Raw genomic sequence first — 16,930 nt, 5'->3', positions numbered from 1 at the left:
GAATTATAGATAAAAACATGACATAATTTTTGTAAGAATTAAATACTAAAATACATTCAATGGGTTAAATAAGCTAGACTCATTTTGTTGCCTTTTGTAGAAGTGTTTCTTAGACAAAATTATAAATATATATATAAATATAATATATATATAATATAATATAATAATATATATATAATAATATAATATATATATATAAAATTATAGGGTACAAATATCTTTTACACTTGGTTACACTTAAACATCCTATAAAAAGGATATAATTTAGAATATCAAAAAACAAGGTCTTCATTGCTCAAAGCCTTTACAAAAAAATAAAAATAGAGCGTAACCAATTTCCATAAATTACGCTTACAAACTTACAAACACTGCATATATAAATATAAGACACCATCAAGAAGTGTATAAATCAGGGTCTGAAATTCGACGTTATTATACATATATATAGGAGATCGGTGATTTGGATCGTCTGCCATTATGGAATTCTGTTTTCTTCAGCGCAGCCATAGAGTAAGAAACTATATAGTTTCTTACTCTATGTCTTTTTAACTTCGTTTATTCAATACACTCAGAGACTTTCAAATAATATTTCTTCATTGCATTTCGTAAAGTATTTTGCTTATTTATCAGTTAACCACAAACCTAAAAAACCATTTCGTATATATGAGCTTATTACTATCTCTTAGAAACCCATAAACAAGATAAGCCGTACATTAATATGCAGTCTTGTGAAATGCAAATGTTTTTGTCCAACTAAAGCGTATAGTTATACGGTTATTTATTTTATACAAATTATACTAGTAGTGTCAATAACCCTACACAATTTAATCTCTTAGGCTAAATGCACATCATTATGCATAATAATGTACATACAACAAGGAGACATCATCCAAAGCACATTTATTACATCTTATACAATTTGTCTAGACTTAGAGTAGATTCTAGCTACAAGTAAATATCGCATATAGATATACATACATACAAACATACGACTATGGACAACAAATGTGGAACATTTGATTTGGTAAAAGCTACATGAACAACATCATACATTCCGGATGGAACACACTACATTTTGTCTAGTCCCAGTCCTAGTCCTAGTCCCGTGAATGATTCGAGGCGGAGGTGATTGAGTGATGAGTACTTATGATGGGGGTACATAGTGGTGGCTCACAGAACGAGCTGGTAGCCTGGTGGATTGACAACTGGCCTGCTGGCCCGCTGCAATGCTCGCAGCAGCTTCTTGAGCGTCCAGCCGCAGAGGAAGGCATTGGCCAGCGAGCAGAGCAGCACCAGGAAGTGGGCGAAGGTGACGGTCAGCGACAGGATGGGGGGCAGGGACAGGTACTGCTAGCGCTGCAGGTAGCTGCTCCAATAGACAAGCAGCATGAGCAGCACGTTGACGCAACTTATGTTCTAGAACAGCTTCTGCATGTGGATGCGATCCTGGACGTTACGTGCCTGCTGCTGATCCTCAATGGCCTTCAGTTCCTTGGACACGGTCGTCTTCAGGCTGCCATCAAGGGCCAAAGCGTCGAGAAAGTCGCGCCGCGCCTGCGTCGGATTCCAGGCGCCGGCATGAGCCTTGGCCCGCCGGAACAAGGCCTTCACATTGCGCGGATCCAGGTTGAGCACCTCGTTGCAGTGCTCGATCACGGCATAGAAGTCGCCGGCGATCAGCCGGCACTGCGCGTAGTTTAGCAGCAGGGGCGTCTTGATGGCCGCCAGCTCCTGCCACTCCTCGTCGTGGGGCTTCTCCTTCAGCATCAGCTGCTCCACAATGCCCACGGCCTCGCGATAGCAGGTCTCCGCCTCCGCGTACCGACTGGCCTTGTAGAAGTTGTTGCCCCGCTCCCGCAGCGTGCTGGTGGCCAGCATCTTCTCGTCGTCGGACATCTGCCAGCGCTCCTTCTCGTACTGCTCGGGCAGCTCGATGGAGATCAGCTCGATGATGAACTCCAGCTCGGCGGGATGCTGCAGCAGTTCGTCCAGGTCGCTGTACCCGATGCCCTCGTTCTGCAGCGTCATGCCGCAGCAGTGGCGTCGCTCCTCCGCTTTCTTGCCAATGTCGCGCAGTGTCTTCGATATAAATGGATACTGGGCGCAGAGCTGCGTGGCAGGGAAATCCGGTCAGTTGGGGATTGGGAACTGGTAACTGGGAATTGGGTATCGGATTGCCCGCTTGCAACCGCCACTTACCGACTTGTGCACCGTGAACTTGGCCACCTCGTTGAGCGACATCTGCTGCACAATCAGCTCCCAGACCTCCAGCTTGAACTTCTTGCCCAGCACAAGCTCCATGGGCTTCTCCATCCTGCGGCTGTCGTCGATGATGCGGCTGTCGCCGGATCTGCGCGTCTGGAAGTGGAACTTCACCTGCAATGGGGATGGTGATGAGGATGTGTGCACCAAACACAGCCCACCCACTTAACGCCCACTTGGATGGCCTTGGCCTAATTTCCCTGGCTCCCGCCCCTGGCTGCATTCCTGCTGATTTGCCCACTCACCCTGGTGCCCGGGGTAAGCTCGATGTAGGCGTTGCCCGGGTTGAGGATCTCCTTACGTATGGGCTTCATCTCGGACTTGCTGCGAGCCTGCATCTCCGCTGGGATCGGTTTATTTACGTGCTGCCTGCGACAAAAGAATTGAAACAAACTCAACTTTTTATGTTTTGCGCGAACAGAGTGACCGTTTGCGGAAAGCTCAAAAACACCACAACAAACTAACCAGGGATGGGAACAGCTGTCCGTTATTATCATTTGTATTTAAAAGTTTTAAATAGCTGCTTCCAAAAAACTTGTAAATTGTTTGTCAATAAAATATATAAGTTTTGGAAATACTTTTATTTATTTCACAAAAAAACAACAAGTCTCAAGGTGACATCTATTAAAAATGTGTTTTAAATTTAAAATTATAGTTAGCAGTTAAACCATTAATCTTGAAAATTATAAACTTTACATAAAAAAGTCACTTAACAAAGAGTGTGTTTTTTAACTATATCTACAAAAATATATTTTGCCGTACAATTTCAATAAATAAAACCACGAATGTAGTTATTATATTAATTTTTGTTTAAGGAACAATTCTGGTTAATTTAATTCTTATAATTTCATTTCTCGCCCTTCCTAAAATTTAAAAATTAATTTTGCCGCTCAACCGCTACTTAAGTGTTAGCAAAGACACACACCAGAGCGTGTACACTGCTACTTAACAGAAACTGTTAACTCATAATGTAAAGTGAAATCGATATATTTGCAAAAAAAAAAAAAATAGCAATATACGTTCACAGCTGACAAAGCTTTAAGTGCGCAAATATGAAATGAAGTAGAAAATGCAATGAATCGAATTGGCCACAGCAACTGACCCACTCCCGCTGCGAACCGAACCCGCTGCCCGTGTGCTGCAGTGCGTCCACAGCCCTCCAGCCGCACAGTGAATTCAGTGAGTGCCCCGCAAAGTGGCAGCCATGTCAACGGAAAGCAACACGCCCGTGGATCCGAGGGTGCAGGTAGGTTTATATGGCTAAGTGCCTGGCTAAAGCTGATTCCATCGTTATCCCTGGACATCGCACAGGTCGAGCTGGAGAAGCTGAACACCGCCACCGACAACATCAACCGCTACGAGGTGGAACTCGATGTGAGTGGGCGAGTATTGATTTTTCCCCCCCAAGCAACCATTACTCAAACATCCAACACCCTTCATCCTCGCTCCTCAATCCAGGAGTCCAAGTGCGAGTTCAAGCGCTTGCTGGCGGAGAGCGTGGTGCGGATCAAGGCGGCCGCCCACAAGCTGGGCAACTCGATCGATGCCGCCAAGCCCTACTACGAGTCGCGCATCTATGCCGCCCAGCTGGCCAAGGAAACCCAAGTGGCGGCGGCCAGCCACGAGAAGGCCAAGTCCATACACGCCGCCGCCAAGGAGATGGTCTACCTGGCCGAGCAGGGACTCGGCGAGAAGTCCACGCTGGACACCGCCTGCCAGGAGATGCTCAGCCACGCCGCCGGCAAGGTCAACCAGTCCCAGCTGGAGGTCACCGACACCCGCAACGCCCTCAAGATGTGCCAGCTGAAGCTGGAGGTGGCCAACAACCGGGTCGGCAAGCTGCAGGGACAGCTCAAGCAGGCGCTGAGGGCCTCCAGGTACAGTCCACCAACCTTTCGAACAAGAACTATTATGGGGCGGGAATAATAAAGCAGCTTGGTTCCACATCGCAATTAGCAGGTCAAAATATACGGTTGCGCTCAAAATAATAGTATTTTCGAAGCTTTGGGATAAAATAACATTTTTTTTTATGTTTTTGTAAAGCTAAATTACTATAAACCAAGTGGGACATTTATAAAAATCCACATTTATCATAATTATAATATTTTAAAATATTTTTTAAAAAAATTTTAAATTAAAAAAAATATGTCCGATGTTGAAAACATTTTTATTCCAACACAATGGTGGTTGGGATGGTTATTTTCTTAAATTGTTATAAATTCATTCAATACAATCTATTGAAAAGTCCAATTTCAAAAATGATTAATAGTTTTCCATTTAGATCAAAAACTAAAACAATGGCAAACATCTTTAAGCCTCATTTGGGTTATTGGTTGTGATAAATTATTACGAAAGGTGCCTTAAAAGTATGGTTTTAGGCACTTTACTTTTACTTTAGCTGTACATACAGCTGCGGTCATAACAATAGTAATGGGACAATGTTAAGTGCCCCAAAACATACCTTTAAGGCATGGGACAACTTTTGTTTTAATTTGTCTTAATGTCTAGAGTTATCAATGAGGAAATTAGGTTATAAAACATTTGAAATTGCTTAAGTTTTTCAGGGAAAATCAATTCTGGTAATAACTCTATTAAAATAACTTTTCAAAATACTGTAGTTAATAATTTTCAACAAATTTAAGAAAATAACCATAAGTCCTCGTTCATTTGCCCTTGGTATTAGAACAAACAATTTTTTAACATCTGACCTATTTCTTATGATATGATAAATGTTGACATTTACATATATGCTCGCCATTTAGTTTATAGCATAAGCTTCAACAGAATATAAAAAAAATTCAAAAATTGTTTCAAAACTAGTTTTAAAGCTATTTTCTTGAATGCAGCAATATATACATTTATACGATTGTGTCCCCTGACTTAACCAAGGGCGGATTTCTGAATTTCCTGTTAAGTTTTCACATTGACTTACATTGCTGTTCCGGAAACACATCGCAAATATCAGGTCAAAAAGATATATAAATTTGTCCGTGGGTGTTCCAGAAATAACTAGATGTCCCAGAAAACTATTGAACTTTGTCTAATCGATCTGGGGGCCTATTTCTCATCGTCATGCCAAGTTTTGACTTTCAGACAGTTTACTGTTTGGAGTTTATCAGTCTGAAAACTCTTTAAGAGAGGCAATCATTAAGTTTAAATGTGTCAGTTGTCCAAACCTAAACGACAACAAAAAGCTTGCCAAAGAAGAAAAGAAAGAAAAGTTTATCAAATTTAGCAGTTCAAACTTTAAAAAGATCTATCTAAAGATTAACCATAACATAACATTGAAACAGAACATTTGTGTTAACGAAAACTTTGATTTGATGTTTTATTTCTATGCCAGATTAGAAACTAGAACCTTAACATGACATTGAGAAATCGGCCCTTAACAAAATTTAACAAAATGATTCCTTTCTTTAAAAATTTCCCGGACTCCGATGAATTTTTTGATATTTATATAATTTAAAATTCGCATAAGATGAATGAAAAAGCTACTGAGTAGAGGATTGGCCACAAATAACAAGGTCCGGGGGTTCAATTAATTTATATATTATTTATTTCGTATTTTCTTCACTACCAAATTAAAAAGTTTCATAAGTATCGTTCAAAATTTTTTAAAACTTTTAAAGAACTGTTCGTATCTGTCTCAAAAATTTTCGGAAACCATTGAATTAAAAATTATAAAAACAAAAGTTTTAGAAGATTCATCTTCGAAAAATTAGGAATAGAGGGCTTTTGTAGGATTCAAACGATTTGATCTCGTGTGTTAAAATAACACTTATTGGAATTCCAAAATTCGGCTTTGGCCGATTTAACGCTTTTCTTGATTTACAACTTTTGGTTAACTTAAAGGTTTTGCTTGCTTTGATTTGATTATGATTCCGATTGGTTTATACTCTTTATTTTATTTTCGGATCCGTATTCTCCTGGCGGACTGCTCTTTCTTCCGTTCTTTTCTTCCTTGTTTCCTTCTTTCTTTTAGATTGCAGCTCAAGCGCAATTTACTTTTGTTGAGATATTTTAGCATTATGCACGCTTTGTATTGTACCCTCTGTTCGTGAGTATCGCCCATTTGGCCAGATTCATGCAGCACCACTAATCCCATCGGATGGAATCCCTCGATTCCCCGATCCCTCGACACCGCAGGCCGTACTACGAGACGCGAGCGAACTACAATGGACTACTAAAGGCCCAAAAGACGCGCGTCAACGAGCTGGAAGCGAAGGTCAGTGCGGCCAAGCTCACGTACAACGAGGCGCTCAAGAATCTGGAGCAGATATCCGAGGACATCCATCGGCAGCGGCAGCAGCGCAACAACCTGCTCAACTACGAGGCCATGCTGCGCCAGGTGGACGCGGTGGACACCTTGACGGCGGGTCTGGAACGGAGCTCTACGCTGCATTCGGGCTCCCCCGTGGACGAGGATGCGGCGCAGCAGGAACGGAAGCAGGAAGAGGACGAGGAGGAGGAGGAGGAGTACCTGCGCATGCCGGAGCGCCTGGGCCACGAGTGCCCCCATCTGCTGACGGACTTCGAGGCGGTGTTGACCTTCCCGCAGAAGTTGGCCGGCGGCATGCACAAGTCGGCCAGCACCAGTGCGGCGGATGGGGAGGCGGGCCTGGGACCGCTGGGCCTGCACGCCCCCTACGAGGTGAAGTCCTCGGGCAGCGGCTCCCTGGCCTCGGGCTCCGCCTCTGTGTCCACCTCGGCCGGCACCGGTACCGGCGCTGGTGGCGGTGGCGGTGGCGGTGCTCCGGCGGACAACGACATCGAGCAGTGGACGGAGATCCGGCTGTCGCACTCGGACAGCACCAGCTCCAGCTACTCCAATCAGTCGCTGCTGGACCAGCACGGTCTGGAGAGCTCCGGTGGGCAGGGACTGGGCCTGGGAATGGGCCGGAACCATTTGGACGCGGACGCCCAGTCGCAGCACTCCACTTCGTCCTCCGACGAGCCAAAGCGCAAGGTCACCTGCACGACGATATTCCAGGACGACAGCAGTGCGTCGAGCGGAGCCGGCGGTGGCCAGCAGATGAGCCGCAAGCAGAGTCTCAGCCAGTGGCTGTCGCGCTCCAACAGCTTCAAGGGCAGCGGCCGGCGGCAGAGCCTGGACCTGCTGATCGATGCCGGGGACAAGGTGAAGGATGTGTTCAGCTACGGGTTCCAGAAGGTGGGTCGCAGCCTGGAGCGGCGCAACAGCGAATCGGAGATGGGCGGCGACAGTGGAGCCGAGGGTGAGGCGCTACTCAGTGGCAACGCGGACGCATACCAGGCGGTATCCAGCAGCAGCGGTGGCGGCGGCGGATCCTCCAGCGGATGCAGTGGCTCCGGTTCCGGCTCTGGCGGCGGTGGCGGTGCCGGTGACTTTTTCCTCTTCAGCAGGTCAGTAGACGGTGGTGGTGGTGGGCCAAAAGGTGGCGGTGGCGGTGGCGGTCGCAGTCTGCTCAACTCGCTGCATAACCGCCTCACCAAGCTCATTTGAATCTGAATCCGAATCTGAATCTAAATCCGAATCTGAATTTGAATCTGAATCCGAATCCAATATCGAAATTGATCAATCCAAAATAAACCCAACTGACTAAGCGACGATCAGCGCAATTTTTGCACCCATCTAATCTAGCAACAACCAAAACTACAAGAACAACTGCAAAATTTATAATATAACAATATCACTGATACGAAATTGGCTGCTTTAATTTGGTCTCTGCTTTTGCTACCTTTGATTCTTACAAAAAAAATATATATATCTCTATATATCACCACTAACTGCAACAACAACAACATCAATAATATCAGCTAAAACAACAACAGCAACTACAACAACAAGAACAACAGCACGAACGCACACTCGCTTTAATCAAAACAAAAAAAATTCTGTATGTACTGCTCCAAAATGCATTAACCAAAATTGAGAAATATTTGTTGTGTTTTTGATCTGTTTTAAATTTTAAACGTTACTTTTCTCGCATTTGTAACCGCCTTTAATTGCTATCACACCATTGCTATCTCCCTCTAAGCCAAGTCATCGCCATATCTCACTGTCTCTGTCTAACTGAATGTGCCTGTTTTGAATAACCGGTACTCTAATATTAAAATCGTCCAAATCCGATCCTAGTCACCTAAAAATGTATCTTAAAGGTATCACCATAAAATGTATATATATATCTAGACATTGCTTATTTCCGACACCCTTTTAGATGATTTAACTTACCAAAATGTTTTGCGATTAAGGCCTATTTTCTGATCTTCATGTTAAGCTTAAAGTTGATTTTAAACGTTTTTTTTTATTTTTAAAGACGACTTTTAGCTTACAATTGTTCTCACAAAAGGATTGTAGGCTTTGTTAAAAAAAAGAGGAAAAGAATTTTTTTTTATTTTTTAAATAGTAATGAATAGACAAACTACCTCCTTAAAATAACTAAATCACTCACTAGCTATACAAAAAAATGTAAAGCTTAGGTAAGGAATCGAACCTGTAGCAAACAAAAAAGTTTGGGAATTTGTTGTGAATTTCATAAAGCTTATGTTTTCTAGATGATTGGTTAATAATTACCATTTGGCAATGTAAAATGCTTTGTCACGAAAAAGAATCTTAAAAGTTGTAAACTTATTTGTTGACATGTATAAATATTAGAGTACCGGGTATTATTTAGTCGGCAAGCTCGACTTTATTGTTTGTACGTGCTAGTGTCCTTGTATTTAGTTTCCTGTCCTGTGTCCCCCACTGTGATCATCTCCCCAAAAACTCTATCAAGTCGCAGTTGTGTGTTTTACGAATTTCTCACACAGCAAAACAACTACATGAAAATCTATAACCTAACTTTACAGATCTTCAGAGCCAAAAGAGTTACTGTCCGATGAGCAGGTTGAGAATTTACTATTAAATCATACGGTGGACGAGAACGGTGCCATTATAGTGGAAGAACTTAAATCGCCAACAACCACAAGCATGTTCCACACACACCAACAACAACAGCAGCAGCAACAACAACAACAACAACAAAAGCAACAACACCATCAGGCTCTTAATGTGGTAGGAGCCTTGCTGTTTTGAAACGACAGCAAGATACCCTACACTTAGAAAACACCATCACCAAAACTCACAAACACAAACTCATAACACTGTGTTACAAAATTATACTTTATTGCTTAACATTAACGAAAATATACTCTTTTTTTTATAGATTTTGAGGCACTTATTTTAAATCAAGCCACGAAAATGTTCCACCACGTCACCGTTTTGACAATGAACTTAGAAAAATTGTGATTTTTATTATTTTTTAACCTCAATGTTTTTTTAATTCTTTTACTTGAAATATTTGGAAAAATGTATATTTGTTTTATTGTAGAACAATCTTAAGATTTTGTAACAGTAATTTACCGGAAGTGAGAAAGTTTTTCACTCGCCCGTATTGTTAAAAAATGATCTTAATCCTAATCTTTCAAACCTCGAAGTTGATTTTAATAAACCTTTGACGTGGATAAACTTTTTCGTGTACAGACTCAAATTCAGTACACCGAAATCTATTAGAAAAGTATACCTTCGTTGATGTACATTTTTGGTGTAGCACAGTGTAATTAAATGCAGTGATGGGGAAAAAAGCTTTTCTGTTTCGAATTATTTTTAACATTACAAAGATATTATTATTCAACATTATTCTAACTTTGAGAACGAGAATACAAGTTAATTGTACTGAGGTACGGCAAAAAGTACCTAAACATGGGCAGCTCCCATCACTGCAAATACATATTAACATGAATTATGGCAAAATTTTACTCTATGAGTATTCGGGCAACGACCCTATCCCCAAATCCAATTAGTCAAAAGCGTAGCGTACATATCATTCAAGACATCTATCCAGACGGATCAGACCGCAGGAATCTTTTAAAATCCACACCAACGCACTCAGGCACGTGTGTGGCAAACTATGTTCTAATCCTAAACAAAATGTGCAATAATTTAGTTCATTTAGAGGCATATAAATAAGAGCGTTACATTTTATGCTGTTTACAAAAAGCAAATAACTAAATGCTAGTCAACAAACGAAATCAGTTTAATAGTTTTAGTGTGTATGTGCTAAACATTCAGCAAAAACAATTTACAAAAGCCCACAAAATACATACGATTGTACAAATATGGTAAATGTGGCGTTCACAGAAAGCGAATGGAGGTGAGTGAGTAATCATAGTTTATGGAACAAATTTTAAAATGAAAGGCTTGCAAGTGGTCCCAAAACCCTACATTCGCCTCCTGGGAATGCCACTGAATGTTAAATACTTGCATATATGTATTAATACCTGCATACAAATTATATGAAGTGTATAATACAAAACCGATTTTGTTTTAATTCAAATTTGGGTGCATGGGTGCTTGCGAATCAATTAAATTGATATGGCTTACATAATAATGGTTCAACAAATTGTCCATTATTAAAATACAATATTTTAGTGCAGTTTTGGGTCTGCAATCAAAACAACAGTGCTGATTTTCAGAAAGTTAAAGTCTCAGTGTATGTTGAGAAATCGGACATATTTACTTAGCTTCTTATCAGTTTTTCAAATGCATTCAAAATATTGCGCGCACAGTAATCCACCACAGTCGAACGGTATTTTTCAGGCCTAACTCCTCTTTTAGTATTTTCTTCACGACTGAAGCCCGTAAACGGTCACACCTCATGTAGAGATGAAACGGCAGGTAGTCGAGTCACCCTCTGCAGGTAGTAGAGACTTACTCCACTACAATAACAGAATTAATAACAGTGGGAAAACATCGATGACGTCGAAATGATCGATTATTTTAAGACATCGATGAAAGTATCGGCGATTGCCCACCACCAGCGCTTTCGTTCGTGTCGTCTCGTGTCGCTTCGTGTCGACGCTTTGGGCTGCAACTTTGGTCGGACCAACCAAACAAACCAAACAAACCGAGCAAACCGAACCAAACAATTCAAACAAGCGGAAGAAACCGTCGGAAGGCAAAGCCGTTAAATAACGCGACGCTTGTAATATTTTTTTCGGTGTGCCACCCAGTTTGTTGTTTTTTTTTTTTCTTAAAGCAAACTTTTAATTGTGTGTCCCGGCCGTTTGTTTTCTTTTGTCGGGGAAAATGCGCGCGCGCATTTAAGAGGTGAAACAGCAATCGCAATTAAAAGGAAAACTTAATTCGCAGCTGGTCTAAAAAGTAAAGATCCGAGTTTTCTCCAAAAATAAATGCACTTGGTAGCAGCAAAAGAAGAAGAAGAAGAGGCAGCGACTGAATAAGAAGAAGACGAGAGTGCCGCGGCGACTGCTGTTGTTGTTGTTGTCGCTGTTGTTGTTCTTGGCCGTGTTTGTTGTTGGCTGACTTTATCTGCATTGTCTTTGCGTCTTAACTCGTTTTGCTTTGGCCTCTCTTTTCTTGACTCCTTCTCCATTCCTCTCTTCTCTTCCCTGTCTGTGTGATGCGCTTAGGCGGTGCTTTGCTTTTGGCTTTTCCCCTCTTCTTCCCTCTTCCTCTTTCCTTGCCACACGCCTTTTTTTGGACTTAAGGGCAGGAGCAACAACAAGCTGCCGCAAAAAATCAATAACGGTATTGGCAGAAGCAGCAGCACAGCAGAAGCAACGCCAAATACAACAACAACAAAAAGAGGAACGGAAGTACTTCCTCAAGTCGAAAATGTCACCTGCTTCAAGGGTCAAACCCTCGGATTAGATAACCACAAAAATTGGAAGAGATGTAGAGGGAGGGGGGGGGGGGGCAAGAAGAAAGAAGAGATGAGAACGATAGAAAGTCAAGCGGTCGTGGTTGTCACGCCCTCCACCCACACACTTTTTTGTTTAATTAAAAGCCAAACATTCAATTAGGGCCATCTTGCTCTCTCTTTCGCTTTCCTCTCAACCTCTCTCCCTCTCTCGCTCTTTTTTCTTCTTCAGACATCTATGCATCTTGAACCTGCAACAAGACAACAACAACAGCTGCAGATACAGATACAGAACAAGGAACCGAAAAAGTCAACTTGCAACGCAATCTTTGTTGCTTTTTGGGTAAGTTTCCCATGCGGAATTTTCCTTTTACTTGTATACACTGGGCAAAAAATAAGAAACTTCGATACGAAATCTTTAAGATGCGTTTCATATTTTAACTCATAAAAAAAAGTTTCTTAACCTACTATTTTGATACTGCGACACCAATATTTTAAGTTGGAATATAAAAAATGAACTAATCTAAAAAACAAAATGGCAGAAATCATAGTAAGAACTAAATTTAGATCCCAGAAAGGTTACATTTATATTATTTAGAGAAATATAAGCTTGCTTAAAATTACTATTTTAGTTGGGTGATTAATCTTTCCATAAATGAAAATATTTATTTCACATGACATTATTGCCAAAACATCGGTTATTACCAAACATAAAAAAAGAACAAAAAATAATTGTTAGACAAAAAGTATTTTTTTAATTTCGTTTGATCGTATAAGCTTAGTGGTTTTCGTAAAAAAAGAACAAATAACTTTAATTTTGTTTGACTTTTTATTGGTTATACCCAAATCCAACATTATTTTAGGTAAAGATCGACAGATCAATAGCGACTATCTTTTACTGCGTTGGAAGCTAGCAATCAGACTCATTAGACTTTGTATTTAAGCACTTATTGAGATTAGATCATTAAGGGGACAACTAACGATTAAAGTCAGATTACAACATTTTATTTTTATTCATTATCTTGGGCAATATAAACTGTTTAAATTATCAATGGGGCTATTGAATTAACAAAATTAATTTTTTTTACAAACTACTTACACTCAATAAGTAGTATACCTAATATTTATTAGTGCCTTTGAGCCGTTCTGCCACACCGGACATCATTGGCAATAGTTAAGGAAAGCTAGTGTGTGGTGCAGCTGACACATGTTTTTCTGTTCTACCCGCAGACTTTTCTTTTCATTTATTTGTATTTTTGGTCTCGGCCTCCACATGGCAGTGAGACATGCGACAAGCCTCCGTAAAATCATGGGGTTCGTTTGATTTTGCTATTTATAAATGGTCTTTATGGTTCCATGGCGATGATCTCCCTGGGGAAGGTTCCCTTTTTGCCGCTTTTCCAGTATTTTTGCGCTTTGATGTGCCTGCGTTGTCTATGGCACATCGTGGATTGGTAATAACACTTGGTGCATTGGCCTTCATGGCCTTCGGTGTCGCTAAAACAATATTCTCACGAACAATGCACGCTTTGCAGCCAGCCTCTTCACATGCACTTTCTGGGGCTGTGCTCCTTCCTCCAGTTGCTTTCGCTGTGCACAATATCATAAATATTTTATTTATGGTTTGCACAATAAGGTCGCCGAAAGCGCGTCTTAGGGTTCAAGGATATGGGTCAAGTGGGTTGTTGTTGTCTTCGCAGAGGTTGAGGGGCTAAAATGTGCGTCTGATGACCTTTCTTCACCCAGGGATTATCTCTGTTATTACACGCGCCACCAACGCAAAATACAAATCCAATTTCACTTGTCCTTGGTGTCCGATTTTGCGGAAAAAATGAAAATTTAGATAAAGAACCCAGTAGAACGAAAAAGCAAATGTCATTAATTATTCGCTTTTTATTTATAAAATGTTTAAAAGTTTTGATGATATTTTGATGCTTGCAATATCATCATTCTATTTTTGATATAAAGTAATCTTTCCATATCTTTTCCACTGCAAATTCGTAATATTTTAAGGCGACCTAGGCTTATGCCGAACATTGTAGTTGGTCACCCCAAGCACCATTCGCAATTCGCAATTCGCAACGCCGGCAGATCATCCTCACCCCTGCAACCACTGAAGAGCATCGCTTTTGTGGCTCGGTGGTGCCACTGTTGACACGCTCTGGAGTGTCTGTCTGAACCATCAGAGCCACACAGCACCACAGCATCGCTGGCATCTCCAGCAAGCTATACAAGCATGGGCACACACACAAAAAAATAAGCTCAATAACAAACAAAATAAATAAATAATAATAAATAAACGAGAGAGGGGTAAATAATTTCGGCAATGCGAAGGTTTTATGCCCTTCCTGATTTAACAAGAATTATGTAGTCAAAAAACTCATCTGGCAAGATCGTTAAAAAGATGCATTCGATTATATGTAACCAGAATAATCTATATAGATCAATGTATATTGCATCATATCTAATATATTTTTACAAACAATGAAAATTAATGAAAAATTAATTAATTAATGAAAATTAAAGTGTCAAGTGCAAGGGTATATTAGTTTCGGTTAGTCAAAGCTGGCGGCTTTTCTTGCTTAGAACAATATATAAGTGTCAACATTCCTCATAAGTCAGCCATTTTTGACACATCTTAAAATTATTGATAGATGCTCGTTAGCGTTCCTCGCCAGCTATATTTATTTAATTCTAATGGATACTCTTAGAGATATACAGTAGTGACAGATATATAATGGCGTTACTGCTTACAAATAATATTGTTCTGGTGCATATTGATTATCAATGGATATTTCGAAATGGGCAATGTCGTATCAAGAACGTGCACTATTTTTTCTGTGCATCATGCACAAGCACATTGGCTGTTCCATCCACATCCATATCCATATCCATATCCATCGGCTGCATCTTCTTCATCATCTCTGCGGCAAGGCAAAGTGTGTTCTAACGGTTCAATGAACTGTGACCACAGTCTCGCAGATGTAGCAGCTCTTATTGTTGCTTCGGTAAACGCACTGCCAATTTATACAAAGCCGCGTTGTTCACAGCACAGCCGACAACAACTATACAGCATTACATGCAGTACACGCACTGAAAAAAAAGGAAGTCAAAGACAAAAGAGTCTCAAAATCGATTGTAAGTACTTTAGAAGTTTTTTGTATTTATTAAACAATATTGCGTAAAAATTTTAAGAATATTTTCTAAGAGTCCACATACAAATTTAGTTTATTATAGAAACATTTCTAAATCTAAATAAATATTCAAACAATATACCAAACCGAATTTTCTTTTTGGAAATTACCTATGTTTTTTTAAACATAGTATAGTATTTCATAGTTACATTTTCTTTCTTTAATTAACATTGAAACAAAACTTGATTGCAGCTTTTCCACTGTGAATCCAAATGAACTGCATTTTACGTATGATATTAATGATCGTCAGTTTTTTATTGCAAAATCTAATATCTACTATTATGCTTACCAATCTTTTAAACCCTTAGTCCTCACAGCTTCGTCAGCAGCAGCTTCGTAGAGAAACCATTATGCATTTAGGCCTTTGTCATTTCCAATATTAGATATCGAAAATTTTTCAATTTTATTTTCGAATACGGCATTCTTATAAATCGTAAATCATGGCGCCAGACGTGAAATCAATTAACTTAGCAAACAGACAAAAACATGGCCAAATATTTTTAATTGACTTCCCACATTTTTGTTTCCAATTTTTGTTTTCAGCGGTTTAAATATTTTCCTCACGATTGGCAGTAATAGAATACTTAATTAAGCAACAACGAATAAAATGTTGACTGCAAAGATAAATTAGTAGCTAGCTAAAATAAAAATAGGAAATATTTCAATATAATAAATGGTATTGTAAAATTTTAAATTTGCACATATATTCCCAGTCAACTTTAGAACATTACACAACAAGTTTTTGTTACCATATTATATAATTGAAAAAAGTACTGTAAATTTTTATAAATATTGGCATTTTGTATTGCTGTTTTAAGTGAAAAGTATTATTTTTATGAAATGGTGATGAAGAAAAAAAGAAAGTAAGGATATTTATACTGACGGGTAAATTGTTTTCGTTACACCAATTTTACATTAAAAAGGGTATTTGTATTTCGCTGCACCGTGCGTATGAATTGTTTTTTGTATTATTCCTGCCTGAAATGTACAAATTCTTGTCGGGCTGTGCGTTGGGCCAGGTGACGAAGCCGTCATCGTTGCCGGGAACGTGACATGCATGCAAATTGTGCATTGGGGCGAGTGCAACCTCCGACTCAGACCCGCACAAAACGTACTGACGGCGGGCGATAAGGCAAAGAGCTGCCGAAAGAGTCAGTTGCCTCTAACCTTCTGCGAAGTGAGCTAAATTGCTTGACAACACAACAGTCTTTGAGCATCGACTGAAAAGTGCAAGTGGGCGGCCTGATGGGGCAGTCGTGTCATTGAAACCGAACGAAGAATTACAAAAGAATCACTTCAGCAAACAAGTTTACTAAGAATAACAGGTAAAGGTATATTTTCGATCACAATATTGCAACACTTGATGGCTTAGTAGGAAAATATTCAGAAGCTTTTCAATACAAAGCTGATCTTTAACAGATTTTAAGGCTTCTTTATTCGTTAACGTACACAACAACTTCAATTTTATGTATTTGTACAGTTTGGCAGGGTTTTTTTTTTTCGTTTCACCAAAAAATATAAAGAGAATGTGTGTTAATAAAACATTTATACAAAAATACTTGAAAATCTTTGCGAAACCAAGTCTTTATATATGTACTCAGTGCTCTTAGAAGTTACAATTGTATATTGTTCCTTTTAAAACATCAAATAGTAAATACGAATATATTTGTAGATTTGCACCTTAAAAATCAGAAGTAGGTAATAAAGTGCCTAGTTTTCCAAAGTCGTGGCACTGAAGCACTTAAGCAATATTTTTTGTTAAATAATATTATTATGGCATTACTTTTAACAACC

The 16,930-nt window shown here is 39.9% G+C and overlaps 3 protein-coding genes across 4 annotated transcripts in view; 2 read left to right on the top strand and 1 right to left on the bottom strand.

The window, feature by feature from the left end:
- Positions 1-742: 742 nt before the first annotated feature.
- On the bottom strand, positions 743-2,705 carry LOC128260540 (AH receptor-interacting protein). Its single transcript, XM_052993624.1, has 3 exons — positions 2,508-2,705; positions 2,200-2,376; positions 743-2,109 (listed from the first exon to the last, which is right to left on the bottom strand). Exons 1-3 carry the CDS (start codon positions 2,598-2,600, stop codon positions 1,417-1,419), a joined length of 963 nt encoding a protein of 320 aa, XP_052849584.1. The 5' UTR covers positions 2,601-2,705; the 3' UTR covers positions 743-1,416.
- Positions 2,706-3,269: 564 nt separating this feature from the next.
- Positions 3,270-10,595, top strand: LOC128260497 (keratin, type I cytoskeletal 9). 2 transcript variants are annotated; one of them, XM_052993558.1, is made up of 6 exons: positions 3,270-3,508; positions 3,574-3,636; positions 3,721-4,139; positions 6,245-6,319; positions 6,409-7,644; positions 9,091-10,595. In XM_052993558.1, exons 1-6 carry the CDS (start codon positions 3,467-3,469, stop codon positions 9,314-9,316), a joined length of 2,061 nt encoding a protein of 686 aa, XP_052849518.1. In that variant the 5' UTR covers positions 3,270-3,466; the 3' UTR covers positions 9,317-10,595. The 2 variants fall into 2 exon arrangements, with proteins under 2 accessions (XP_052849518.1, XP_052849520.1); XM_052993560.1 differs by lacking the exon at positions 6,245-6,319.
- A 514-nt stretch (positions 10,596-11,109) lies between these two features.
- Positions 11,110-16,930, top strand: part of LOC128260553 (Ca(2+)/calmodulin-responsive adenylate cyclase) — a 47,326-nt gene continuing 41,505 nt past the window's right edge. The window contains 2 exon segments of the mRNA XM_052993660.1: positions 11,110-11,443; positions 12,175-12,285. The gene's annotated coding sequence lies outside the window, so the exon portion shown is untranslated.

This window comes from Drosophila gunungcola (genome assembly GCF_025200985.1).
Source record: "Drosophila gunungcola strain Sukarami chromosome X unlocalized genomic scaffold, Dgunungcola_SK_2 000032F, whole genome shotgun sequence".
Classification (NCBI taxonomy): Eukaryota; Metazoa; Arthropoda; class Insecta; order Diptera; family Drosophilidae; genus Drosophila; species Drosophila gunungcola.
The sequence above is the reverse complement of the archived record's forward strand: the minus strand, read 5'-3'. Positions and strand labels throughout refer to the sequence as shown.

What these genes read in the sequence shown, in the direction of transcription:
- LOC128260540 (XM_052993624.1), bottom strand. Translation starts at nt 2,600, where the DNA reads ATGCAGGCTCGCAGCAAGTCCGAGATGAAGCCCATACGTAAGGAGATC. An exon ending in AGCTTACCCCGGGCACCAGG is followed by an intron (nt 2,377 to 2,507) that starts GTGAGTGGGCAA and finishes TCCCCATTGCAG; the next exon opens with GTGAAGTTCCACTTCCAGAC. An exon ending in AGTTCACGGTGCACAAGTCG is followed by an intron (nt 2,110 to 2,199) that starts GTAAGTGGCGGT and finishes CCTGCCACGCAG; the next exon opens with CTCTGCGCCCAGTATCCATT.
- LOC128260497 (XM_052993558.1), top strand. Translation starts at nt 3,467, where the DNA reads ATGTCAACGGAAAGCAACACGCCCGTGGATCCGAGGGTGCAG. An exon ending in TTGTATTGTACCCTCTGTTC is followed by an intron (nt 6,320 to 6,408) that starts GTGAGTATCGCC and finishes TCGACACCGCAG; the next exon opens with GCCGTACTACGAGACGCGAG. An exon ending in GACTTTTTCCTCTTCAGCAG is followed by an intron (nt 7,645 to 9,090) that starts GTCAGTAGACGG and finishes CTAACTTTACAG; the next exon opens with ATCTTCAGAGCCAAAAGAGT.